Here is a 26895-nt window from a genome sequence, read left to right on the forward strand (position 1 = left end):
TGCTGTCCCCAGACGACACCACATCCCCTCTCCCTGGAACTTGGCCGGCTCAGTCCCAAGGTCAGGCCAGGACCCGAGGGCTGCCCCCGGGATAGCCCAGGGTATTCTCCCCATCTTGGGGCCCGGAACTCAGTCCCATCTGCTGAGTCCCTTCTGCCGTGTGAGGGGACCTATGCACAGGTTCTGGAGAGTAGGATGGGGACGTCTTTGGAGACCTTATACTGGGGCCATCGGACCCAAGCAAAATGCCCTTTCTAGGAAGGTGCCCAGAGACAGAGTCGCAATCTTTGGACCGAAGAGTCTCCGCTCTTTCTGAGATTCGCTTGGTTCAAAGGGAGATGCTGGAGCCTGATTTCTCCCTGCTGGGCCTGCCAATTGCAGGATGTGGTTTCTCCGGGGTCCTCCGAGGGCCCGATGGGGTCATGCCAGGGCAGAGATGCACCAGCGTGTGTCTGTCCCAGCTGTCGTGGGAGCCTGGGGAGCCGGAGTCGTCTCGGGTGCGCGGCCGCCTGGGGCTGCCTTCTCTTGAGTTTCCTCATTTGTTCATAGATACCCGCTCCTGGCTCTCCGAATTCTGGATATTTCTGCATGGACACAGGCCAAATGTGTCCTACAGCGGGCGGCCGTTGTGCCTGCGGCTCTCGGGCTTATTGTCATTGGCCGCCAGTTTCTCCTTCTCACGTTGCAGTCCCCGGAATGTGTCAGTGCCTCTCTCTCCCTCTCAACTCTGTCCTGGTTTCTTTCTTGTGGTAAAATACATATAACATAAAATTCACCATCTTATCCTTTTTTTTTTTTTTTTTAAGAGACAGGGTCTCACTCTGTCGCCCAGACCAGAGTGCAGTGGTGTCATCACAGCTCACTGCAGCCTCCAACTCCCGGGCTCAAGCGATCCTCCTGCCTCAGCCTCCCGAGTAGCAGGGACTATAGGCACCACCACCATGCCCGGCTGATTTTTCTATTTTTACTAGAGACGGGTCTTGCTCTTGCTCAGGCTGTCAGAAGAGATTGCCACTCCCCAGCGAGAGGGAATTCTGCCTCTAGGTGACTAAGGGACAGAAGCCACAGCATCTGATCTTCCATGGGGCTCCAGCCTGCCCTGGACACTCCTGCCCCACAATTGTGTGAGCCAGTTCCTAAAAATAAATCTCAATGTGTGTGTGTGTGTGTGTGTGTGTGTGGCCATCCACTGGGTCCTGTTTCTCAGGAGAACCTGCCTCTAGGATATATTTTAGTATTAATACCAGTATGTCTCTCTTGTGCAGTATTTGGGAAATATTTATAGCAGAAAAAAGAAGTTGTTGTTTATCTGAAATACAAACGTATCTAAGTGTGCCAGGTGTTTATTGTTCACTCTGACAGCCCCATGCTGGGGCCTGGCCGGGACATCCCCTTCGCAGGGGAGTGTGTGTCCCTGCTGGGAACAGCCGCCCCATGCCTGGCCACCACCGTCTGGAGCCAGAGGGAATGGGGAGATGCGGGGGCGGTGGGGACCAGGCCGCACAACACTCAGGGCTTTATTCTCACACTTGAGCTGAGCCGCTTTCTGGGACCCAGGGAATCTCTGAGAATCACTTGATGAAATGTTTTAGGAACAAAAGACAGCAAGATTCACTTCTGCGATTAAAGCTGGAAAGTGACATTTAGTGTATGAGCTCAGGGACACACACACACACATACACACACACACACACACTCTGTGCCCATTCAGCCGGGCAGCCTCTGCCAGCTCCACCCCGCTGGGGTTCTGAGGATCTCTGTGTTATCTAAAGTGTCTTGTCATCACCACTGCCAGCCCACAGAGAGGACTCTGCTGCTACTTCGCATCGAATATAGAAGCACTATTCATCTCACTGTCCCTCCAGCCTGGCTGCGCTGTGCAGGGTCCACAGCCCTGAGCCCAGTGGGAGAGGCCCGGATAAATTAAAATTATGCCACGACAGAGGCTCAAACCCAGTGGTGCAGCCATGCAGCTCTGAGTCTGTGGAAATGGGGCTTTGATGTAGACAGGGGGTCAGGGGAGTGGTGCGTTCCCCGAGTGCCAAAGGATAAAGACAGGCTGCCTAACGGCCACGAAACAGGTCCATGTCCCAGTCTCTGGATCTTGGGTTAGGGTTAGGTTAGAAGAGGCTCTGCAGATCGGATTGAATTAAGGCCCTTGAAACAAGAGGTCACCCTGGATGACCCGGGGGCCCAGTGTCAGCACAGGGTCCTCCCACGAGGAGGCGGGAGGGTCGGAGGCAGAGAGACTGGAAGATGCTGCGCTGCTGGCTCTGAAGGGGGAGGAAGGGCCCTGAGCCGAGGGACATAGGCGGCCACTAGACGCTGGGAAAGGCCGGAGACTAGTTCTCCCTGGAGCGCCCAGGAGGGACCTGCCCTGCCATGCCTTAATTTCAGGACTTTTTATTTCCAGAACTATAAGAAGATAAATCTGTGTCCCTTTAAGCCACTAACTTTGTGGTCACTTGTTACAGCAGCCGTAGGAAACTCATTCTTTCTAGTAGCCCTAGAAAGGGCACTGCTGTGACCGTTGCTCAGGGGAAGACAGACGCCGGCAAGCTCTGACCCTGTGTTTCTGCCCTGTGTTGCTGGCATCTAGGTCGCTGTGCGGGTGTCCCCGAGCCATGGAGCCCACTGTGGCTGACTTGCAGCTCGTGCCCCGGGCAACCAAGGAAGTCCCCGCCCCGGATGCCGCACGCTGCCGGGTGGCTGTCACCGGACTGGTGGCCACCATCATGGTCGTCCTCGCCCTGGGAGTCCTTTTGGGTAAGTGGCTGTGGGATTGGCTGGGTTTGCAAAACCAGGCGACCTGCACAACGACACCTGGAAGTGGGTCCGTGATGTCTCTGTGACCATCTCAGGATCAAAGGGCGGAGCGTCCCAGCACGGCAGTGAAGGCTGATGCTATGTCAGGTGCCTGGGACACAGGAGTCACCCCCTCGGCAGGGATGGGACAGGTGGGCAAGTTACTGCGTATTTCCGTCTTCCCAATGGAAGGAAGTTTTCACAACTGGGGTGAGATGGAGGGAAATAGAGACAGAGACACAAACTCGCTTTAAATCTCAAGAAATTGGAAAAGTGCTAAAAACCATTTAAAAAGGAGCAGTCGCTTGTATTCCCACCACCCAAAATTCACAATTGCTCAAATGTCCTGTTTGTTTGCGGGTTTTTTATACTGGCATCGTATTCCTGTTATTACACATTACAACCCACAGAGTTTTGACAGCTCTGTGCAATGTAAGGGCTGCAGTTTTCTTTTTATAAATAAACAGAGGAAGCGCCTTTCATATTTGAATAGAATGATCTACAAGATGCTTATGTTTAAAAAAGGGAAGGGCGAGGAACAGTGCCAATATTTGCTTATGTGCATAAATATTTTCTGGAAGTTGCAGAGTCTCATCAATTGGTTGCCGCTGGGACCAGTACTGGGGCATAGAGCAAGAGGTGCAGGAGGGAGACTTTCCACCGTATACCCTTTACTTTAGCAGTGTTTGATTGTTTGGAACCATGTATGCAAATTACACCCATTCAAAAATTTGTATTTTTTTTTTTTTGAGACAGAGTCTCGCTCTGTTGTCCCGGCTAGAGTGAGTGCCGTGGCGTCAGCCTAGCTCACAGCAACCTCAAACTCCTGGGCTCAAGCAATCCTCCTGCCTCAGCCTCCCGAGTAGCTGGGACTACAGGCATGCGCCACCATGCCCGGCTAATTTTTTCTATATATATTTTTAGTTGGCCAGATAATTTGTTTCTATTTTTAGTAGAGACGGGGGTCTCGCTCTTGCTCAGGCTGGTCTCGAACTCCTGATCTCGAGCGATCCACCCGGCTCGGCCTCCCAGAGTGCTAGGATTACAGGCGTGAGCCACCGCACTCAGCCCCAAAATTTGTATTTTTTAAAAGTATATAACCAGTCATCACAGAGCAGCATAACCTACATTCCATTCTTTTCTCTGAAGTGATCCTCTTCCCTCAGACTCCCTAGTAGCTGGGACTACGGGTGCCAACAAGCCCGGCTAACTTTTCTACTTTTTGTAGGAATGGGGTCTTGCTATGGCCGGGCGAGGTGGCTCATGCCGGTAATCCTAGCACTCTGAGAGGCCAAGGTGGGAGGATCGCTCGAGGTCAGGAGTTTGAGACCAGCCTGAGCAAGAGCGAGACCCCGTCTCTACTAAAAATAGAAAGAAATTATATGGACAGCTAAAAATACATCTAGAAAAAAAAATTAGCGGGGCATGGTGGCTCATGCCTGTAGTCCCAGCTACTCGGGAGGCTGAGGCAGAAGGATCGCTTGAGCTCAGGGGTTTGAGGTTGCTGTGAGCTAGGGTGACGCCACAGCACTCATTCTAGCCTGGGCAACAGAGTGAGACTCTGTCTCAAAAAAAAAAAAAAGAAAGAAAGAAAGAAAAGAAATGGGGTCTTGCTATGTTGCCCAGGCTGGTCTCAAACTCCTGGCCCCAAGCAGTCCTCCTGCCTGCCTCAGCCTCCCAAAGTGCTGGGATGACAGGCGTGAGCCACTGTTCCTGGCCATGAGTGGTTTTAAGACATACGTTTACATGCATGTATATGTTTCAATGAAATGTATTTAGTACTGTTTTGCATGGACTCATTGCATGAATGGGAGCGTGTACCTACTTTTCAGAACTTGCCTTTTTTCATTCCACTGTTTGTCTAAGCGTCCTCTGAGTGCTAATATATAGAACATAGGAATTCCTCTTGAGAGACACAGAGCAATTTCCAATTTTAGCTATCACAATTAATACGGCAGTGAGGATTCTGCAGAATATTCCTCCGGTGTTGGTCTGCAGCAGTGCTGTCCGGGACAGCAGCCCCTGGCCCGTGTAACTATTTTAATCATTAGTAAAACAAAATCACATCTAAAATTCAGTTGCTCAGCCCCACTGGCCATATTCCAGCTACCCAGCGCCACGAGCGTGGCTATGTTGGACAGCGCTGATCTAGAACATTCTATCGTTGCAGAGTGTTCTGTCGGACAGTGGAGATCTGGGACAGGCTCACTCTGCAATGATAGGTTTCCTGCAGTTCTCTTTGGGGATGTTAAAATCACCTTTCTTCCATGACATGATAGTAGTAACTGATAATTTAAGGGGAAATGCTCTTGTGTGGCAAAACAGTAAGTTGGTGATCCTATGTGGGTCCTCTTAATTTTTAAAAAAATTTTGTGGAACTTCTGGAACATCTGACAGCCTGACATGTTTGACTGAGGCCCCCTAGTGGCCCTGGGTGTCAAGTACAATACAATTTGGGCTTGTGCATGTGTGCGTGCATGCATATGTGCAGTGTGCACGTGCATGTGTATGCACGTGTGTACTTACATGTGTACATGTGTGCAGCGTGTTCGTGTGTGTACGCATGCATGTGTGCACTGTGCGCATGTGTATGTATGTACATGTGTGGGTGTGTGCATGTGTGTACATGTGTACATGCATGTGTGTGCACGTGTGCATGCATGTGCGTGCGTGTGTGTGTGTGCATGCAGATGCTTCCGTGCACTACTGAGAGGCAGGAAGCGGGCAGAGTTTCACACCTGCATTCTATAAACACAGATACATCCTGGGAACAACAGATAAGTATAACCTCCAGCAGGAACCCCTGAAACCACGGGAAGTCTTTAAGAAGCTCTTAAAATAAAAAAAAAAATTAATGAAAATGAAAATTCAGCCCCTTCCTAGACAGCTCAAAACTTCAGTCGGAGATGTTGGGAGAGGCTGGGTGACAGGTACACGGGACCTCTCTGGAATAGTTCCACAACTTCCTGGGAGTCTACAGTTATTTCAAAGTAAAACGTAAGGAATGAGTTGGGACACAGCCGGGGCAGTTCTGTCTCCACGCCAGGGTGCTTGTTTTTCTTTATTTTTATATAGTTTCTTGAACAGGAAAATATACCATTTTTAGAGTTGTTTTGGAATATTTATTCTATCTGTTGAATAAATGGATATCTAAATATCCATCTAGAATATCTACCCATTTAGGATAAATGAAATTAGGACCCAGCTTTCATGGTTTATGATGTTGCTATTTTCATTTTTTAAATTTTGTAATCACGATCTTTTTTTTTGCCAGTGCGCACTTTTTTTTTGAGACAGAGTCTCACTCTGTTTGTTGCCCAGGCTACAGTGCCGTGGCGTCAGCCTAGCTCACAGCAACCTCAAATTCCTGGGCTCAAGTGATCCTCCTGCCTCAGCCTCCCTAGTAGCTGGGACTACAGGCATGTGCCACCATGCCCGGCTAATTTTTCTATATATATTTTTAGTTGTCCATATAATTTCTTTCTATTTTTAGTAGAGACGGAGTCTCACTCTTGCTCATGCTGGTCTCAAACTCCTGAGCTCAAACGATCCAGTGCGCATTTTCAATAGCTGCATGCATGCTTTCACCGTTTATGTGGCTGTTGTCGTAGCCTTTATTTAGAAATGTTGTATGACTATCATTCTTTGCTATGGTGTACTTTGGGCACAATGTCCCCGATGGTTAGAAACCTGTGTGGTTTTGGAGGCTGGCCCCAGGGGCTGTGGCCCAAGGGTCCCGATGTCCCCTTGCTGTGCTCATGGCCCTGAGGTATTGGGGGTCCCGCTTCCTGGACCAAGGGTCTCCTGAGCTCATTCCAGCCACTATGTCCTGAAGTCGGCTCAGGCCCTGGGCTGGACACTTCAGGGGAGATGAGCGTGAGAGGGACAATTCCTGTTCCCCAGGAAAATCTGGGGACGTCTGAGGCAGCTGTACCTGAGGCCTTTGGGTGGGTGGCTGTAGAATTTATCACCAAACCAGGACACTTTGGGGAGTTGAAAGGGTGCACTGAGGATAGCTGTTCAGGACAACCACGAGGCGCCAGCCACCCTGTCAGGAGTGACCTGCCCAGGCTGTGCGGATGCAGAGAGGGCAGAAGCCTGCAGTGGCCCGTGGTGGCCAGCTCAGCGGAGCCCAGAGTCCCAAAGGGTGGGCTCTCTCACGGGGCCTGGTGTCGTCCCCAGCCTTCCTCTCCATGCAGGGCGTCGATGTGGACCACACAGCCGAGCTGCGGGGCATCCGCTGGGCCAACAGCTTGCAGCAGGAGGCCTCGGACTATCGCCGCGTGCTGACGCCCGCCCTGGAAGCGCTGGTGAGGGCGGCTTGCATCTAGGGGCCGGGGAGGTGAAGCGGGTGGCCGGGTCCCTGGCATGCACAGGATGAGGCCGGGTGGCGGGGCTGGTGCACGTGCGGTAGAGCTGTACCTGGAGGCGACTGACTCCTGCAGGACTTGGAAGCTACGTGTAGAGGTTTTACATTTTATTCCGGTGGAGAAATCAAAGCCGTCACACACAGCTGGTGGGAGTGAAAATGGTGCAGCTGCATGGAAAACGGGCTGGCGGGTCCTCAAAAGGCTAAACATAGTTATCACGTGACACACATTCCCTTCCTAGGGATCTGTCCAAGAGAAATGAACACACGTGTCCACACAGTCACTTCTACATGAATGTCCCCAGTAGCGTGAGTCATAATAGCCCAAAGGTGAAAACTCAAATATTCATCCATGAAAAATGGATAAATGCAATGTAGTCCGTCCACACGTGGAAAATCACTCAGCCACGAAAAGGGATGAGGCTCTGACATAGCGTGGATGGACCTTAAGGACATTGTGCTCTTCCTGGCTGAGTGTCATTCCATGTGTGGATGGACCATGTCGTGCTTGTCCTTTTTTTCCTGGATGGACACTTCGGCTGTTTCTGCCTTTGGCCATTGTGAATCCGGTGGTGTGAACATGGGTGTGCAAGTGTCTCTTCAATCCTGCTGTCATTTCTTTTGGGTCTATCCCCAGAAGTGGAATTTATCCATTGCTATGGCTGATTTATACAGTCGTATGGACACACCCTATTTTGTGCAACCATCCATCTGTTGACAGAGCAATTTTTTTTTGTGTGTGTGTGTGACAGAGTCTCACTCTGTTGCCCGGGCTAGAGTGCCGTGGCGTAAGCCTAGCTCACAGCAACCTCAAACTCCTGGGCTCAAGCGTTCCTTCTGCCTCAGCCTCCCGAGTAGCTGGGACTACAGGCATGCGCCACCATGCCCGGATAATTTTTCTATATATTTTTAGTTGTCCAGCTAATTTCTTTCTATTTTTAGTAGAGACGGGGGTCTCGCTCTTGCTCAGGCTGGTCTCAAACTCCTGATCTCGAGCGATCCTCCCGCCTTGGCCTCCCAGAGTGCTAGGATTACAGGCGTGAGCCACCTCGTCCGGCTGACGGAGCAATATTTTTATGGGAATAATTTCAAAATGCCCATTCCTGTCATTTACACGGCTCTGTGAACTCTGCATTTATTGAGTGTAGAAGGAGATGCTTTCCCATGGCATCGACCCCCTCTCCAGGTCCCTCGGATGCATGACAGGCCTCCGTGGTGGCGGGTGCCTTCGCTGCACAGCTCAGCGTTTGCTGGTGTTTCTGTTGCAGTTTGTAAGTAGCTTTCAGAAGACGGAGTTAGAAGCGAGTTGCCTGGGCTGCACAGTGCTGAGTTACAGGTGAGTTGGAGCCTCCACTGGGTGAAGGAACCTTAGTTCTGGGAGATTCTAGGGGATTCCAGAAGATTCTGGAAGATTCCAGAAAATTCCAGACATATTTCCAATAGGGAGGAGCCCTTCCCTCTCCAAGGGCCTCTTCTCCTACCTGTAGGAATGGGAACTCCAGTGTCCTGGTGCATTTTCAGCTACACTTTCTGCTGCGAGCCCTGCAGCCACTAAGCCTGGCCCTGGAGGAGGAGATACTGCAGCAGGGGATCCGGGCAAGGCTGCGGGAACATGACATCCCCCTGGCAGCCTATGGCACCATCGTGTCGGCCGAGCTTGTGGGTGAGCAGCCCATCCAGATCAAAACACCGTCAGGAGGAAACTGGTGGTGGCTGCTGCAGGAGGGGAGCTCGAGCAAGTTGCTTTCCATTTTAGGTTCTCAGTCATCACCCCTTCCCGTGAAAAGAAAACACCCACATTGCTTCCCCCTCCATGGCGTAGACCAGGGGTCAGCCACCTCTTTTCTTACAGGACCCAAGTGTTATTATTTTCATCTTTGTGGGCCTTTGGTTTCTGTGACAGCCACCCAACACTGCAATAGTAGCCCCAAAACAGCCATCAGGAATACATAAAAGAATGGGCGTGGCTGTGTGCTGAAAAAACTTTATTGATAATAAGAAGAGGGCCAGATTTGGCGCACAGCTGTAGTTGGCCAACCCATGCTGTAGAAATAAGAGCCAACGCTGTGCTCTAAAGTGGTACGGCACGGCAGGTTGTGATGGGAGAGCCGGATGCCAGTGCAGACCGTTGTTAGGTTAAAGATTCATCACCTTGGCCTCTCTGTGCAGGACAGTTGTGAGTCTCTCCCCGCCACGCCCAACATGCTGGTTGGGGTCTTGGCGGCCTCTGCTCCAGCGCTAACAGAACCTCCCTCGGTGGTGGAAATGTTCCCCGTCTGCATTGTCCTATGTGGGAGCCACCAGTCCCCTGTGGCTGCTGATTTAATTCGGAATTTGAGTGGCTTCTGTGGTGGATGGTGTAGCTTTCTGCTTTACCCTGGCAGCAGTATGCAGTTAGGTGTTTTCAAGGAATTTCGCCCTCACAGAATGAGCTTATGTGTACTCTGTTCTGCTGCAGGAAGCCAGGAGGGGCCATTAGCAGAAAGAGACTTAAAGTCAGGTATGTTTTTCTCTCTGTCATTTTCTCTGGTTGTAATTACCTGCAGAGGTTTCCTAAGACTTCTTTCAACTAAGCAACAGAAACCCTCAGAACACTGTAAATGCTGGTTTTGCAGCTTCCTATGCAGGAGGTAGATTCACAGTCCTGTGTGAGCCAAGAATTTAAAGAGGAGATACTTTGAAGTGTACATGGCTGTGTATGGTCATGAGAAAACATTAACTTTTGTTAAAGAGGTGGAAGCCCATTGTTAAAGGAAATGTCAAAAAGCAAATCAATAATGTTTGGTTTGTTTACCAAAAAAAAAAAAATCAGTTTAGAAAAATCCTCAATTACAAAATCCTGAAAGTTGAATTATCACATCAAAACATGCTCATCTCACATCTTTGGTTAAAATTGTATCTTTTTGGTTAAGATGATATATTTTATGTTATGTGTGCCTTACCACAATTTTAAAATTTTAATTTAAACTCTTTCTTCCTTTGTAAAAAATGTGGTTACTGAAAAGTCTGGAAGTACACACGAGGCTCACGTGTGTTTCTGTCGCGCAGCCCTGGCCTTGGTGCTGACCGACGTTTTTGTGTTGTTACTCTCTGTACTGATGGCAAGACAAAACGCTCTGAGATATTCAGAGATGAGTAAACAGATAAGGGATATTTTCCATACTCTGGGGGTTCCAAGTGGAGGGTGGGGTCTCGCTGTGGCCAGGAGAGACAGAGCGAGGTCGGGAGCTGGGCTCTTCCCTGTCCTCAGGCCATTGTCCAGGGAGCGCCTTTTCCTGCCAGAACAGCCAGTGCATGACCAAAGTGAACCCGGAGTGCGACGACAGAGTAGACTGCTCCGATGGATCTGATGAGGCGCACTGTGGTCAGTCTGCCTGTCTGGCCTGGTCTCGGCCATGGCCTCTTCACAGGGTCAGCTGTGGGCTCTGCCCCCTATGCACATGGGCACATGGGCCTGGCGTTTACTAGAGCTGGGCAGAGGTGCTCATGGTACAGGGAAAACGTGAGCAAAAGACCCAGAAAAGGAAAAGCCCAAGTGTGTGAAGTGGAGAGTCCTCGGGTGAGTAGGTGGAAGACAGGTTCTGGCCAAAATGTGGGAAGACTTGAATACCAGGGACTAGAGCTCTGTTATATGAATAATGGGGGGTTGCCAAAGGGATTTGAGCAACAGATGTAGACAATTAAAATGTTGTAAGAGTAGTCAACGTGTTTCTAGCAATGCTAGCCCATGTAATAGGCTAAGAACAGTAGTTTAAATATTGGAAAGGAGGAGGGAAAACTTCCATAATTTGCAGTTGAAATAATTATCTATCTAAAACACATCAATAAATGGACTAAAAAGCTATTAAAAATAAGATAGTCCAATAATCAGGGAAGTATAAGATAAATATCTATACATAAATAAACTATCATTCTATGCAGTAATAACAGATTAGAAGATACAATGGAAAAAGTTCCCTTCACGATCAATAGCAACAAAAAAATAAAATGTTGAGGTCTAAACTTATAAACATGTGTCATTCCTATAATAGTAATTATCTATAATTATACAACTTTCCCAAAGAACATAAAAGTAGATTAAATAAGCAGATAGATGTGGCGTCCTATACAAACACATACGTACAGTAGCTCCCTTACCCACAGGTTCACTTTCCTCAGTTTTTTAATAAGACAAGATCTCACTATATTGCCCAGGCCGATCTCGAATTCCTGGGCTCAAGAGATCCTCCCTCCTCAGCCTCCTGAGCAGTTGTGACTACAGGCATGTGCCACCACACCCAGCTGTAATTGTTCTCTTTTGCTATAAGTTATTGCTGTTAATCTCTTACTGTGCCTAATTTATAAATTACGCTTTATCATAGCTGTGTAGTGCAGGAGAAAACATAGTATATATAGGGTTTGGTACTATCTGCAGTCTCAGGCATCCACTAGGGGTCTTGGAATGTGTCCCTCAAGGATAAGGGGACTCTTGTATAAATAATTTTGAAACTTGCAAATTGGTGAAAAGAACATTCATAGAATCTAGTACCTGGATGTGGAGAATGACAATGACAAAAAGGCATAAAGGTGTCCTCAACCTGTAGGAGGCTGATTAAAATTGGTTGGGAGTCCCAAAGGTCACCCTTGGGTTCAACAATTCACTGGAAGGACTCAGAAAAGCTGTTGTACTCACAGTTATAGCTTCTTACCGGGAAAGGGATGTCTTGAATACCAGCGACAGTGAAATCCCAGCAGAAGGACGAGATGGAAGTCAGCAAAGGAAAAAGGCACATTGGGGGGAGTCCAGGAGGAACCAGGCGGGAACTTGCATGTGTTCTCTCCCAGGGGGGCTGTGCTTAGTTCTCCCAGCAATGCTATGTGACTACACACACTCACGAACAGCTGCCAGCCAGAGAGCTCACCGAGCCTAGGTGTCCAGGGCTTTTACTGGGGGCTGGTCGTAGAGGCACCTGCTGCCTGCAGAGCTACCTCCAGGGGTATTTGTTTTCTTGGGCTGCTGTGACAAAGTACTAAGACCGAGTGACTTAAACAAGAGAAATTGATTGACTCCCAGTTCTGGAGGCCAGAAGTCCAAGGTCAAAGTGTCGGCAGGATTGGGTCCTCCTGAGGCCACAAGGGAGACCCTGTCCCAGGCCTCTCCCCAGCTTCTGGTGGTGTTTGGCAATCTTCAGCATTCCTTGGCCTTCTCCTTGTGTGCGTGTGTGTGTCCAAATATTCCCTGTCTATAAGGACAGCAGTCATTGGGGCAGGGCCCACGCTACTCCCGTACAACCTCATCTTGGCTAATTACATCTGCAATGACCCTATTTCCAAATAAAGTCACATTCACAGGTGCTGGGGGTTAGGATTTCAGAGGAAGGGATACAGTTCAACCCACAACACTTAGTCTCCAGCCCCTCTGGGTGCCAACACGGCCCAAGGCCCCCACCACAAATCTTATCGTCAGTATAAACTCTCTGGAGTGGTCCGAGCCCCCAGGTAAAGAAAAACACTGTTTTCAGGCCAGATTTCGAGGGCTTAGAGATTACCTGCCAGGATTTGGTCAAGGACCAGACCTTTCTTTGAGATGTGCAGGGTCTGGACAATCCAGGCCTGCTGAGTTAACCTGTACTGCATGGCAATGTTAGTGGAAGTTGAGATGTCAGAAGGAGTATTCGGTGTGAGGAGGAAGAGGAAGAAATTGTCCATCAGGCAGGTAGAAATGCGAGAAAGCGAGGACTCAACTCTGGTTTATGAGTCAGTACAGCCCACATTCAAGTCAGACATGTTTGTGAAGCTCCCACCCTGTGCCTGGCATGTTGTCGTCAACAGTACGATAGTGTGCGATTGGCAGAGGGAAGGCCGCACGGCTTTCATGCTGGGGCAGAGAAAAGGTTCCTGGATGGAGACCTTGCTCAGCCACTAGCTGGTGCATGTGACCTTGGGTGTTTGACCCACGAGCCTGGGACAGGGAGACCCCATAGCAGTCAGAAAAGCCAAGTGTGGTGGGGGGACACATGAGCATGTCTTTGAACTTGGGGACTCTAGACAGATGTTCTAGGGAGCTCAGGCCGAGGTCCTGCCTTCTTGGGGTCCTGGTTGGTGACCTTCTACCTTGCAGACTGTGGCTTGCAGCCCGCCCGGAGGACAGCCGGCAGGATCGTGGGTGGCATGGAAGCATCCCCGGGGGAGTTCCCTTGGCAAGTCAGCCTTCGAGAAAACAAGGAGCACTTCTGCGGGGCCACCATCATCAGTGCCAGATGGCTGGTGTCTGCCGCCCACTGCTTCAACGAGTGAGCCCCTGCCCCCAGCCTCGTACCCCCACATCCCTGCGGGCTCAGTGCCAAACCCATTACCTCTGTCTTTCCCGCACTTTCTCTCGCACTCCGGGGGCCTCACTGTTCCTGGGTTTCCTTAGAATGGGCCCTTTGGAGCTCTTTTTTCTTTTCTTTCTCTTTCTCTCCTCTCTCTTCCTTGCTTTCTGTTTTCTGCTTTTTTGTTGAATCTGAATGCATTGTTTTTTAAAAAAACTTTTTAATTGTGGTAAAATATATGTGACTTAATTTACCATTTAACCATTATAGTTCAGCGGCAGTATGTGCATTCACATTGTTGTGCAGCCATCACCAATCTCCACCTCCAGAACTTTCTCAACTTCCCAAACTGAAGCTCTGTCCCCATGAAGCGCTCACTCCCCGCCCCCTCCCCAGCCCCTGGCACCCACCACTCTACTTCCTGTCTCTGTGGATCTGACGACTCCACGGACCTCCTGTGAGTGGAATCACACAAGATTTGTCCTTTTGTGTCTGGTGTCTCTCGCTGAGCACGATGTCCTCAAGGTCCATCCACGCTGTGGCCTGTGTCAGAGCCTCATCCCTTTTCATGGCTGCGTGATATTCCACCATGTGGATGGACCACGTCATGTGTGTCCATTCTTCCTTCGATGGGCACCTGGGCTGCTTTGCCTTTTGGCTGTTGCGCATCGTGCTGCTGTGCACACGGACGTGCAAGTATCCCCAGCTTCCTCTGGGCAGATCTCCAGAAGTGGCATTGCTGGGTCCCGGGGTAATTCTATCTTTACTTTTTCGAGGAGACACCAGATTGTCTTCCATAACGGCTGCACCATTCTACATCCTCCCCAGCAGTGCACGGAGGCTCTAATTTCTCCACGTCCTTGTCAACACTTGTTTTCTGTTCTGAGTGCAGCCATCCTGATGGGTGTGAAGCGGTGGTTTTGATCTGCCGTTTCTCTGACGACTAATGATATTTGCTCAATATTTTATTCATCATGGGCACTTTTTGCATTTGCTTCATTTTTTCAAAATATGGCGTCACATGATTCATCTTGACGACTGAGAGTTTTGGCACCCCCCCGTAAAATTTTTTGCCCGGGGTGAGTATCCCGCCCGGTGGCCTCTAAGCTGGCGTTTGCCCCCACAGGTTCCAAGACCCGACGGAGTGGGTGGCCTACGTGGGCACGACCTACCTCAGCAGCTCGGAGGCCAACACCGTGCGTGCCCAGGTGACCCGGATCGTCAAGCACCCCCTCTACAACCCGGACACGGCCGACTTTGATGTGGCGGTGCTGGAGCTGAGTGGCCCTCTGCCCTTCAGCAGGGACATCCAGCCCGCATGCCTCCCGGCCGCCACGCACGTCTTCCCGCCCGGCAAGAAGTGTCTCATCTCGGGCTGGGGCTACCTCAAGGAAGACTTCCGTAAGCATCTTCCCCGGCCAGGACATGGAGATGAGCGTCCCCTACCCCAGGCAGGCGGGCGGCAAGGCACAGTTGATCTCATTAGTCGTGGATTCTGTGTTCTCGGATTTGACCACTTGCTAAAATTCATTTGTAACCCCAACGTCAAGACGCGTGGGATTTTTGTGGTAGTTCACCGACGTGCACAGGACGGTGGAAAATTTGCCTCGCCCGATGTGTGCATTATGCCAACAGTGTCCTTTTTCAGATCTATGGAGAGCCACGAGCTTTCTTGAATTTTTGTTTTTTTTAGTTGGTGTTTTGCTGTTTAGAATGTCCCCCAAGCGTACCGCCTCGTGGTCCTCAGTGCAAGGAGGCCGTGAGAAAATCCGTGTGTCAGAGAAGCTTCACTCAGGCAGGACGGATAGCGCCTTATGCTAATGAATCAACAATACATATATTCAGTAAAGCCTCTTTTTTTTTTTTTTTTTTTGAGACAGAGTCTCACTCTGTTGCTGGGGCTAGAGTGCCGTGGCGTCAGCCTAGCTCACAGCGACCTCAAACTCCTGGGCTCGAGCGATCCTCCTGCCTCAGCCTCCCGAGTAGCTGGGACTACAGGCATCCACCACCATGCCTGGCTAATTTTTTCTATATATATTTTTAGCTGTCCATATAATTTCTTTCTATTTTTAGTAGAGACGGGGTCTCGCTCTTGCTCAGGCTGGTCTCGAACTCCTGACTTTGAGGGATCCTCCCGCCTTGGCCTCCCAGAGTGCTAGGATTACAGGCATGAGCCACCGCACCTGGCCAGTGGCTGCAGTTTTAAACAGGGAGGTCAGGGTGGTCTCCCGGAGAGAGGAGATGGAGGAGGAAGTGGGGCAGACTCTGTGGGGACAAGCAGGCCGGGCAGCAGGAACAGCAGGTGCAAAGGCCCTGGGGTGGCAGGAATAGCAAAGAGGCCCGCAAGATCTGACTCCACATGCAGCAGGGGTGGCACTGGCTGCCAGGTTGGGAAGGGATCTAGCAGGGCAGCACCAGAGGAACTGCAGAAGCGGGTAAGAACAGCCTGTGATGACCCAGGCTGGGACCGACGGCCACCTGGCCCAGCAGAGAGACGTGGGTGGGTGTTGGGTGTATTTGGAGGTTGAACTGAGAAGAATGATGCAGAGAGAGCAGATCTGAAATTGTCCTGGAGTTTGGGGCCTAAGACTCTGGGAGGAGGCAGCTGAGACCCCCTGAGATGTTATCGGGGGCATCTGTGGGGTGTTTACCTTTTGCTAGTTTCTGGGCCAGGTGCTGCTGCAGCCATGCTTGCTGCTAGGCAAACTGAGGCTCAGAGAGGAGCCGTTCCTCAGCCTCCTGGCTCAGGGTGGCTGCTGGGGCCCTGGCACTCTCATCCCACTCTTCTCTTCCTGCCGGAGCAGTGGTCAAGCCCGAGGTGCTGCAGAAAGCCACTGTGGAGCTGCTGGACCAGGCCCTGTGTGCCGGCCTGTACGGCCCCTCGCTCACGGACAGGATGGTGTGTGCCGGCTACCTGGACGGGAAGGTGGACTCCTGCCAGGTGAGCCCCAGGGGAACTTTAAAGCAGTTGGGACTGAGCGCCGGGTGGTGCCTTGAGGATATTACAAAGCTGTAACCTGACTGCCCTCTCCCCTCTGCCGTCCTGACAGTCGCCAGGCGCCACAAAGGCTGCCCACAGTGGGGTGCCTGTGTAAATCCCCCTCTAATCCAGGACCTGCGTGGGGGCAGGGACATCGTCCCCCGCAGCCGGCCTGGTACACACGCCACACCTCTTGTATGAATGACGCCAGTCCATGCCCGGGCCTCAGTTTCTCCCTCTGTAGGGGGAAAGTGTTGGTTGGTCTATGGAAACCCTGTGGTCTCTTGCCCCTGGGCTGTAAGTCGCTGTGAGCAAGCGACAGGCTGGACTCAGGCAGGTTCCAGCAGACGCAGCCGGAGAGCCCCAGCCCACCCCGAGGCTGTGCCTCTGTTCCCTAGGGTGACTCAGGAGGCCCCCTGGTCTGCGAGGAGCACTCTGGCAGGTTCTTTCTGGCTGGCATCGTGAGCTGGGGAATCGGCTGTGCAGAAGCCCGGCGCCCGGGGGTCTATGCCCGCGTCACCAGGCTGCGGGACTGGATCCTGGAAGCAACCACCATGGCAAGCCTGCCTCTGGCCCCCACAGTGGCTCCTGCCCCTGTCACCCCTGATGCTGCCTGGCCCACAATCCCTGAGAGCCCTGTGGTCAACACCCCCACCAAACCCTCGCCGGCCCCCAGCACTGTGCCTCGAGACCCCGTCACCACCCCTAAGCCACAAGGTATTTTCCAGGCAGACAGGTAGGAGTAACATCCACCCCTGTACAGGGCCAGATTGGTTGGTACTGGCTTTCCCTCTTTGGTGGGAAAGAGATTGGTGATTGATTAGTGATGTCTGCCATGAGCACAGACATATAGGAAGTTCATGGATTGGTCATCCTCAGATTTATATTTTTTATTTTTTTTTTGTTTTTAGATGGGGGTCTCTATCTGTTGCCCAGGCTGGAGTGCAGTGGTGTCATCACAGTGCACTGCAGCCTCCAACTCCTGAGCTCAAGCCATCCTCCCACCTTGGTCTCCCAAAGCACTGGGATTACAGGCGTGAACCACCACACCTGGCCTTTTTTCACATTCTTGATGGTGTCCTTTGAAGCACTCATGGAGTGGCTCACAGAGAGGGAAGAGTTTGGTTACTGGATTTGGGGCAGACTGGGGTAGGGGTGGAATTGAAATGAAACGTGGTGCAACATCAGGTCTCACTGCAGCATGGACCTGGGTCCATAGGAACCACAAAGTTAAACAGACGTACAATATGGTGTCTAGAAGCCCCTTCTCCGAAGTTCTGTACCCGGGTTGTACATTGAGGCAGAATCTCTGCCTGCCCCAGCCGGGCTGGAGCCAGGAGACTCATTCCTTAGTCCAGAGATCCCTTCTGGGGCCCAGGTCGTGGGAGTTCTAAGTGGCCAACATGCCCGGACCTTCTCTCTCGTTCCCTCGCAGAGTGCGGGGCCAGACCTGCGATGGAGAAGCCCACGCGGATCGTGGGCGGGTTCGGAGCCGCGTCCGGGGAGGTGCCCTGGCAGGTCAGCCTGAAGGAGGGTTCCCGGCACTTCTGTGGAGCCACGGTGGTGGGGGACCGCTGGCTGCTGTCTGCTGCCCACTGCTTCAACCAGTAAGGCCCGCCTCCCCCAGCAGGGCTGCCCGATGTCCCCTCCTTGTGCTGTGTAGTCAGAAACCTGCTCTGTCTGATGTGTCCGTTGTGCTGGGGCTGCCGTGTGGGCCCAGGCAGGGCAGCCCTTCCCTCGGGGCTCTCTGGGAGGGTGTCCGAATGTCCGATTGCAACCCAGACAGCAGGAGCCCCCAAAGAGAAGCATGGGGCTCTGAGAGCAGTGCCCAGGCTCCAGGGGGCCTCACCGGGGAGTGGAGGAGGCTCCCCGTTTTGCCTGATAAACGGGTAATATTTGTCTTTAAGTTCATATAGCTGGGGGAACGTTTGTCACAGGTGTAGACGATGAAGCCCCACGGGTTCCCTGGCTTGCCCAATGTCCCCCAGCTTGGGAGCCAGGGTCTGAGGGGTGGCCCTTGGCCCGGGCAGCCCCGCCTGGCCCCCTGGGTGGCGGGTGGCACATCTGAGGGCCCCTGTCTCCCAGCACCAAGGTGGAGCAAGTGCGGGCCCACCTGGGCACAGTGTCCCTCCTGGGCCTGGGCGGCAGCCCGGTGAAGATCGGGCTTCGGAGGGTGGTGCTGCACCCACTGTACAACCCTGGCACCCTGGACTTTGACCTGGCCGTCCTGGAGCTGGCCAGCCCCGTGGTCTTCAACAAGTACATCCAGCCCGTCTGCCTGCCCCTGGCCATCCAGAAGTTCCCTGTGGGCCGCAAGTGCATGATCTCCGGGTGGGGCAACACGCAGGAAGGAAACGGTGAGCCCTGCGAGGGGAGGGGTGGCTTTAGAGTTGGGCCCTAAACCAGCTGGACCGCGTAGGGACCTCTGCGGCAGATCCGTTTGCCTTTGGTCCTGCAAACTGCTCACCCTTCCCTTACACCAGGGGCGCAATGCAGCCCATGGCCTGTTTGTATGAATAAAGTTTTATTAAAACATGCCATGTTTGTATGAATAAAGTTGTACTGGAACACGCCACACTCATTCACTGACTGGTTGTCCATGGCTGCTTTCCTGCTACAACAGCAGAGTTGAACAGTCGTGATGGAATCTTACGGGCCCAGGACGCTGAAAATATGTACTTTGTGGCCCTTTATAGAAGAAGTTTGCTGACTCATGCTATGCTGTCCAGAGACCTCTCCCCACCCCAAGAGTTGACACTTCCTTTGAAAGCTCAGAATGGCCTTCCCACAGGTCACTCAGTGGGGACAGTGGCTCTGAGTTGGGGAGCTGGGGTTGGCCTCTCACCCCTGTGGCTTTAGACGATTCCTGCAACTCTGTGAGCCTCCATCTCATTGTCTGTAGGACAGGGCAGGCCTCGCCGTCAGGGTGTTATCAGCTAAATGGAACGTGGTTTGTGTAAGTGGCCTTGTGGGCTCTGCTTTCCCGGCAGCTACGAAGCCTGAGCTTCTGCAGAAGGCGTCCGTGGGCATCCTAGACCAGAAGGCGTGCAGTGCGCTCTACAACTTCTCCCTCACAGACCGCATGCTCTGCGCCGGGTTCCTAGAAGGCAAAGTCGACTCCTGCCAGGTCAGCATTCAAAGATGGAAATTGGGCGGTGTTTAGACGAAATGAAAATGCCCCTTCCGTTGGCAAGCCTACATCTGGGTCTAGGTTTCTGCAGTGCTCAGAGCATGCAAACACGGAGGTAAAAGAATTCTCAGTGCAGCGGAGTTTGAGGAGGGAAAACCTGGAATGTCCACTATCCGGTGTCCATTGATGGAAGATTGGTTAAAGGAATTCAGTGTCAAGACAGGAGATGAGGCAGCAGCTAAAAAGCGTGTGGTAGATGTATACAAAATACACACATATCAATTTTAAAAGATGTACAGTATATATTAACTGAAAAGTTGGCTGGGTGCCGTGGCTCACGCCTGTAATTCCAGCACTTTGGGAGGCCGAGGTGGGAGAATGACTTGAGTTCGTGACCAGCCTGGGCAACATAGTGAAACCTGTCTCTAAAAACAAGGAAAAAAGAAAAAGTAAAAATGCAATGGGAATCTAACTAACCAGTCCAGTTTAAGGAACCAGACTCTGGGGTTTAACTCCTGACTCAAACTCTTACTAGCTGTGTTACCCTAGGCAAGTTACTCAACCTCTCTGGTCCTCTGATCCTCATATGTAAAGTGGAGATCCTAGCAATACCTATGTTCTAGGATTGCTGTGGGAACAGTGCCTTGCACAGACTCTTTTTGTCCTATGTATTCGTTACATTTATTCTTTATATCTAACAATAAAAATATCTATTATTCTATTTATTTATTCTATACATAAATGGCCAATTCATAACAGTTAGCTTGTTATCTTGAAAACAATGTTGAATGAAGTTGCAAAATGTTACATGTAACGTATTTATATACATTTTAAAATAATAATATATATTTTCTAAAAATATAAATGTAAACACATAGTGGAGGAAAAGGCCTAGAAGAAAACACAGCAAATCCTTACAGTGTTTACCCTTGGGGAGGTGACAGGGCTGTATCAGTCCCTACTGCCATCACATGACATCTCAAAGCTTAGCAGTAAATAAACCACCATTTCATTCTGATCATAGATCTCAGGGGATGGAAATTGAGGCAGGGCATGGGGCGGGGGGGGGGGGGCTGGCTTGCTCATGTCACACAATGAGGCCTTGACTGGGAAGATTCAAAGACTGGGGTGCCCAATGGCTGATGGCCAGCAGGATGGGGAGGCAGCTCTACTGGCCGCCTGGCGCTGGCCCCGGGAGGATCTCAGCTACTCACTGTACACGGCCTCTCCATGGGGTCCGCCTGGGTAGTTGGGCTTCTTCACAATATGGCGGCCAGTTTCTAAGAACCAGTAGCCCCATGGAAGCAAGGAGGAAACACATGGCATTTTTACGACCTAACTTTGGAAGTCAAATCCCTGCCCCCAAACTCTGTTGGTGAAGGCAGTCACAGGGGTCTGCCCAGGTTCAAGGGGAGGGACATAGACCCTCCCCACACTCAATGGGAGGAGTGTCAAGGCCTCATTTCTTGTATGTGAGACATTGTTGTGGCCATGTTTAGAAAACACAACCTGCTATATGGCCTATGCTTTGTTTCTAACATTCTAGAATTTTAAAGAAAAGTTGTATGTTATGGTGTAATTCTTTTGACACATACAGACCCATGACTGGCAGCTAATGAGCAGTGGTTAATGCCAGGCCGTGGGCCTATCCCTGGCTATTATTTTTTTCTTTAGAGTTTTCCACACTGTTTTACGTCTCCAAAACAGAAGGAAAAACGAGGGAGGCTCAGAGAAAAGTGACTCGCTTGAGGTCACACAGCCAGGCCTCCCGAGTCCCTGACCTGCGTCCTCCCGCTCCCGTCGGGTCTCACCCACTAGCGGGGACTCGGAAGGGCCTGCAGAGAGGGAATCCGAATGATCAACCAGCACTTGGTCCTTCCTTTTTAGGGTGACTCTGGGGGCCCCCTGGCCTGCGAGGAAACCCCCGGCGTGTTCTATTTGGCGGGGATTGTGAGCTGGGGGATCGGCTGTGCGCAGGCCAAGAAACCTGGTGTGTACGTGAGGATCACCAGGCTGAAGGGCTGGATCCTGGAGACCATATCCTCCAGCCCTGTCCCCATGTCTCTCCCCTTGACTACAAGGACACTGGCCACCACCAGCCACCTCCCCAGCATGACAGCAGGCCTCACAGTCCCTGGCATCACCACTCTCAGACCCACCCCCGGGGCCACCAGCCAACCTGCCAATGCAACTGTATCCATCAGGAGCACCACTGCTAGGGGACAGACGCCTCTGCCAGATGCCCCTGAGACCACCATGCGCTCCCAGCTACCAGGTACCGTGAAAAATGGGAAATGGAGGGGCGTGTGAGAGTGGCGGGGTCTTGCGTGAGTCCTATAACAACCACAGACCAGGTTGCTTAATCAAAAGACATTTATTCTCTCACGTCCTGGAGGCAGAAGTCTGAGGTCAAGGTGCCCTCAGGGCTGGTTCCTCCTGAGGCCTCTGTCCTTGGCTGCAGACGGCCACCTTCTCCCTGCATCCTCACACGGTCGTCCCTCTGTGAGTCTCTGTGTCCTAATCCAGACACCAGTCCTGCTGGATTAGGACTCAAAGCATCTCATTTTACCTTAATCCCCTCTTTAAAGACCCTGTCTCCAAATACAGTCACATTCTGAGGCTCTGGGGGCTGGTTAGGACTTTGACATACGAATTTGGGGGGACACAGTTCAGCCCTAATGGGCCCCGAGAGTCACGCACACAAGCACACTGGGCAGACACACCTTGTCTAGTGCAAACGCCCTGTCCCTTGACCCTGTCTCCTGTTTCAGGGCTCTGGGGTGGGAGGAGGGTCTCCACTCACTCCACCCGCTGTTCATAAGCCTGCGGGGCGGCAGAGGGGGTGCGAGGCTCGGGAAACAGACACTCCCGCGATCACGGTGGGGTGTGGGGAGGAGCAGGGGGCTTCAGGGTGGCCGGGAAGGGGACACCTGCAGGCTCTGGCCGCCCGCGGGCACTTGCTAGAGCCCAGTGGGACTCGGCAGTAACTGGCCCGGAGGGAGATACTGACAGCGAAGGTGGCTTTGCCATCTTTCCATTCTCAGCTACGATGCTGAGTTGATTTTTATTAAACATTAATCAGAACTATACGGAACTGCTGTATTTGGAGGTCAAAGGTAAAAGCCCCATCGGGCACAGGCACAGACCCGTAGCTGACGATGTCAGGGTGATTGGTCCTTTGTGAGCGGGGAGTCTGAGCCCCACAGGAACCGTGGGGTTCACCGAACAAAGGGAGAGTAGGGGGATTGCGGGGCTCGGGGACAGAGCAGGACTCTGTGCAGGGGGGTTAACATGGGGCCTGGTCCCGTCTCCTTGGGAACTACGAGCACAGGAAGCCGTGGGGCGTCGTGTGCGGAAACCCTCCATGGGGAGCTTGGCAGCAGCAGGGGACAGAGGCACATTCTCTTCCTGCCTCACGCTGCCACGACTTCTAACTGCAGTTTCTGATGGTCTGGCTTCTCCGCCAGGTGAAAGCAGAGACGGCTCAGAGAAGGTGGTTTTGACGTTTTGCAGCTGTGGCGTGTCGTTGGGAGAAGGGTGTTTCTCGTTAACCTTGCAGCTGCCCTCGGCTGGGTCTCTGCTCTCACCTTCCCAGACTGAGCTGAGTTTTACTCTGCAACAGGTCAGCCTGGGAGCTCCTAACTTGGGGCCCCACAGAGGTGGAGAAGCCCCCAAAACAGAGGCAGGTTCTGCGTGGAGGTGGCGAGTGTTTCTGAGGACAGGGGCTGTAGCTCCTGGCGGATTCTCCAAGGCCACCTGGTCCTGCGTGAGGGCAGGATGGTGCCAGGAGGCTGGCGTCTGCCCAGGGCTGCGAGGCTCTGGGCACACTGGGGCTGGCAGGGACCTGCCCCCTCCTCTCTTTCTAGGTGGAGACACTGAGCCCCTTCTTTTCCTCCCGAGCCTTTGTAGCTGAGGCAGGGAAGCCAGCTTGCGGGGGGGGGGTCTCCCCCAAGGAGGAAGTCACCCGTGGGAGTTATCAGGGGGAAGCAGAGCCCACTCCGTGGGTGGTAAAAGTGGGCTGTGAGCACCTCAGGAAACCGTTCATCTTTCTACAGTTGTTCTGAGGACATACCTTGTGCCTGGCACCATCCTAGGAGGAGGTGACCTGCCAAGGTGGGGAGGTGTCACAGCCCAGAGGAGGTATCAGGGAAGGATCCAGGCAAGGTGGGGCAGTGGCTCATGCCTATGATCCCAGCACTTTGGGTGGCCAAGGCGGGAGGATCACTTGAACCCAGGAGGTCAAGGCTGCAGTGAGCTACGTTAGTGCCACTGCACTCCAGCCTGGGTGACAGAGCACGACCCTGTCTCTAAAACAAGGATCCAGGCAAAGAGGGCCAGGGCGGGCCGTGGGAGGGCTCCAGAGATCAGCTGGAGTAGGCGCCTGTGTGCCAGGGCCCTGCGGTGGAGGGAACCCCGCTCTCGGAGGACTGACAGATGCCAGAGCTGGTGGGGTAGGAGGGGATGCTGGCTTGGCCCCCCGCAAGGGAGGAGGGACAGCCCCAAAGCTGAGGTCACAAGAAACAAACAAACGGATTCAAAAATCCCAGAAAAGGCTCATTTATAGAACCAAGTGCCAGGCCAATGTCCTTTTCTGCAGTTTTCCAGGGGCAGGTCCCCCCACCCACACTCCGGGTTCATATGCGGGGATGCTCTGAGGGGTGACGCCCGGTGGGCTGCGCAGAGGAGGCGCCCTAGGGTCCACTTCCCCACCCACCTGGCTCCCTGCAGACTGTGGCCTGGCGCCAGCGGCAGCGATGACCAGGATTGTGGGTGGCAGTGCCGCGGGCCTCGGGGAATGGCCGTGGCAGGTGAGCTTGTGGCTGTGGCACCGGGAGCACCGCTGCGGGGCCGTGCTAGTGGCAGAGAGGTGGCTGCTGTCGGCAGCGCACTGCTTCGACGTGTGAGTCCCCCCCAGACACCATTGGCCCATCTCTGTAGTTCACCTGGGACCAAACTGTGGCCCGAAAATTCAATGTACCTCCCCTCCTTTTCGGAAATGTCCTCCCCAACACCAGCTCCCACTGCCCCAAGCCCTCCCCTGCCCACCCACACTGCCTAGGGCTGGGGAGGGTCCAGCCCTGGGGCCTCCACCTGGGGGGGCTGCAGGCTCTCTCAGCTCCTGGCCAAGGCTGTGGGGGTCGGGGGGTATGGGGCCACTTCCTTTCCCAGCCCTCCAGGCTGGGACTTGACTCCAGCCCCCTTCCCCAGGGCCTGACAGGGCCAGAGGCCCTGCAGAGCAGACACCCAGCTCAGGGTGCACAACCCATGCCTTTTGGGGCTCGGGGTCAGAGAGTGTGGGCAGGCAGGGGCAGGGCCCTCACGACCATCAGAGTCCCCCTTGGAGAGCACTAATATTAGTGAACATGGATATAGCCCCTGGTGTCACCTCAGTGTTTGCGGGTGGGACTGGGTGCGTTCCTGGTCCAGCCTCCCCTCACCCTCCCAGATGGCCTTGGTGCATTTCCTTTTTTTTCTTTTTTTGAGACAGAGTCTCACTCTGTTGCCCGGGCTAGATGTGGAGGCGTCAGCCTAGCTCACAGTAACCTCCAACTCCTGGGCTCAAGCGATCCTCCTGCCTCAGCCTCCCGAGTAGCTGGGACTACAGGCAAGCACCACCATGCCCGCATAATTTTTTTTATATATTTTTAGTTGTCCAGTTAGTTTTTTTCTATTTTTAGTAGAGACGGGGTCTCACTCTTGCTCAGGCTGGTCTCGAACTCCTGAGCTCAAAGGATCTGCCCGCCTCGGCCTCCCATAGTGCTAGGATTACAAGCGTGAGCCACCGCACCAGGCCGCCTTAGCGCATCTCTAGATGAGCAGCCCGAGAACCCTGCCCAAGGTGCCAGGGAAGCCCCAAGAGGGCGGGGCCACGTAGATGCAGCCAACGCTTGTCCCCACGCCCTGCAGCTACGGAGACCCCAAGCAGTGGGCGGCCTTCCTGGGCACGCCGTTCCTGAGCGGTGCCGAGGGGCACGTGGAGCGCGTGGCGCGCATCTACAAGCATCCCTTCTACAACCTCTACACGCTCGACTACGACGTGGCGCTGCTCGAGCTGGCGGGGCCCGTGCGCCGCAGCAGCCTGGTGCGGCCCATCTGCCTGCCTGAGCCAGCGCCGCGGGCCCCCGACGGCGCGCGCTGCGTCATCACCGGCTGGGGCTCGGTGCGCGAGGGAGGTAGGCGCGCCGGGCCGCGGGGCGGATCCTCGGGCAGGTCCCCAATGTGCGCCCCCACCGGCCCGTCTCGCCCGCAGGCTCGATGGCGCGTCAGCTGCAGAAGGCTGCCGTGCGCCTCCTCAGCGAGCAGACGTGCCGCCGCTTCTACCCGGTGCAGATCAGCAGCCGCATGCTGTGCGCCGGCTACCCGCAGGGCGGCGTGGACAGCTGCTCGGTGAGCGCCCCGGGACGTCCCACCTGGGGAGGACTGGGATTCCGAAGCCCACGGGCAGGCACCTGCCTCCACTGCACACTAAGGCTGGACCAAGCAGGGCACCTTTTGGTTCTGGAGGAATTTTCACTACACAACCGTCTATTGGGCACACACAAGCCACTCACCCTACCCCTGAACCTTGCAGACAGGCTGGCATTGGCTGCATGTGACCCTGTTCCACTCGGGGACCCCGTAGGAGGTTTCCACAAATGCCCGACAGCATCATGAAGGATCATCCTAGCACTGAACCCACTTCCCAGATAATAAAAGTGAGGCCCACAGGGGAAGTCATTCAGTTGGGGGTCAGCCCTGTAGTGGCCAGTGATCTGGGGTGCAAGGCTCAGGCCAGCCCCCGTTGGCCCAAGGGCTGCTATGGGGGAGGCACTGGCCTTCTCTGAGTGCCGTTTCTTCTCTCCCTTCTCAGGGTGATGCTGGGGGACCCCTGGCCTGCAGGGAGCCCTCTGGCCGGTGGGTGCTAACTGGGGTCACCAGCTGGGGCTATGGCTGTGGCCGGCCCCACTTCCCAGGTGTCTACACCCGAGTGTCGGCTGTGAGAGGCTGGATAGGGCAGAACATTCAGGAGTGACCACCACGTGGCTGCCCAGGCCCGGACGCCAGATGTGAAGGCAGCAGGACCCACCCACCACCCAGCCCTCCTTGGCTGGATGTCCAGGTGGTGGGCAGGGAGTGGGGGGCTGTGGGTACCAGGGTGCAGTATGACTGCATACTTTCTCCAATAAACACAGCCCCTGCACCCCACCTTGCCGACTCAGCACCTCCATGGCCCCACAAGGACCACTTGCCCTCCCTCCCCGGGGCCCAGAGATGGAAGGTGGGATGGAGCAAGCCCCTGCCTCAGGGGCAGGGTTGTCCCCTTAGCCTTTGGGGCAGG

The 26895-nt window shown here is 53.4% G+C and overlaps 1 protein-coding gene across 2 annotated transcripts; it reads left to right on the plus strand.

The window, feature by feature from the left end:
* Positions 1-2624: 2624 nt before the first annotated feature.
* On the plus strand, positions 2625-26607 carry TMPRSS9 (transmembrane serine protease 9). Of its 2 annotated transcripts, XM_045544162.1 has the most exons (18): positions 2625-2766; positions 6988-7115; positions 8443-8510; positions 8662-8837; positions 9633-9674; positions 10425-10538; positions 13275-13446; positions 14594-14868; positions 16272-16408; positions 16846-17164; positions 17883-18054; positions 18533-18804; positions 19438-19574; positions 21465-21852; positions 24306-24477; positions 25485-25750; positions 25828-25964; positions 26428-26607. In XM_045544162.1, exons 1-18 carry the CDS (start codon positions 2625-2627, stop codon positions 26587-26589), a joined length of 3279 nt encoding a protein of 1092 aa, XP_045400118.1. In that variant the 3' UTR covers positions 26590-26607. The 2 variants fall into 2 exon arrangements, with proteins under 2 accessions (XP_045400118.1, XP_045400127.1); XM_045544171.1 differs by lacking the exon at positions 8443-8510 and having other exon boundaries at positions 8696-8837.
* The last annotated feature ends 288 nt before the right edge of the window (positions 26608-26895 follow it).

This window comes from Lemur catta, chromosome 1 (assembly GCF_020740605.2).
Source record: "Lemur catta isolate mLemCat1 chromosome 1, mLemCat1.pri, whole genome shotgun sequence".
Taxonomy (NCBI): domain Eukaryota; kingdom Metazoa; phylum Chordata; class Mammalia; order Primates; family Lemuridae; genus Lemur; species Lemur catta.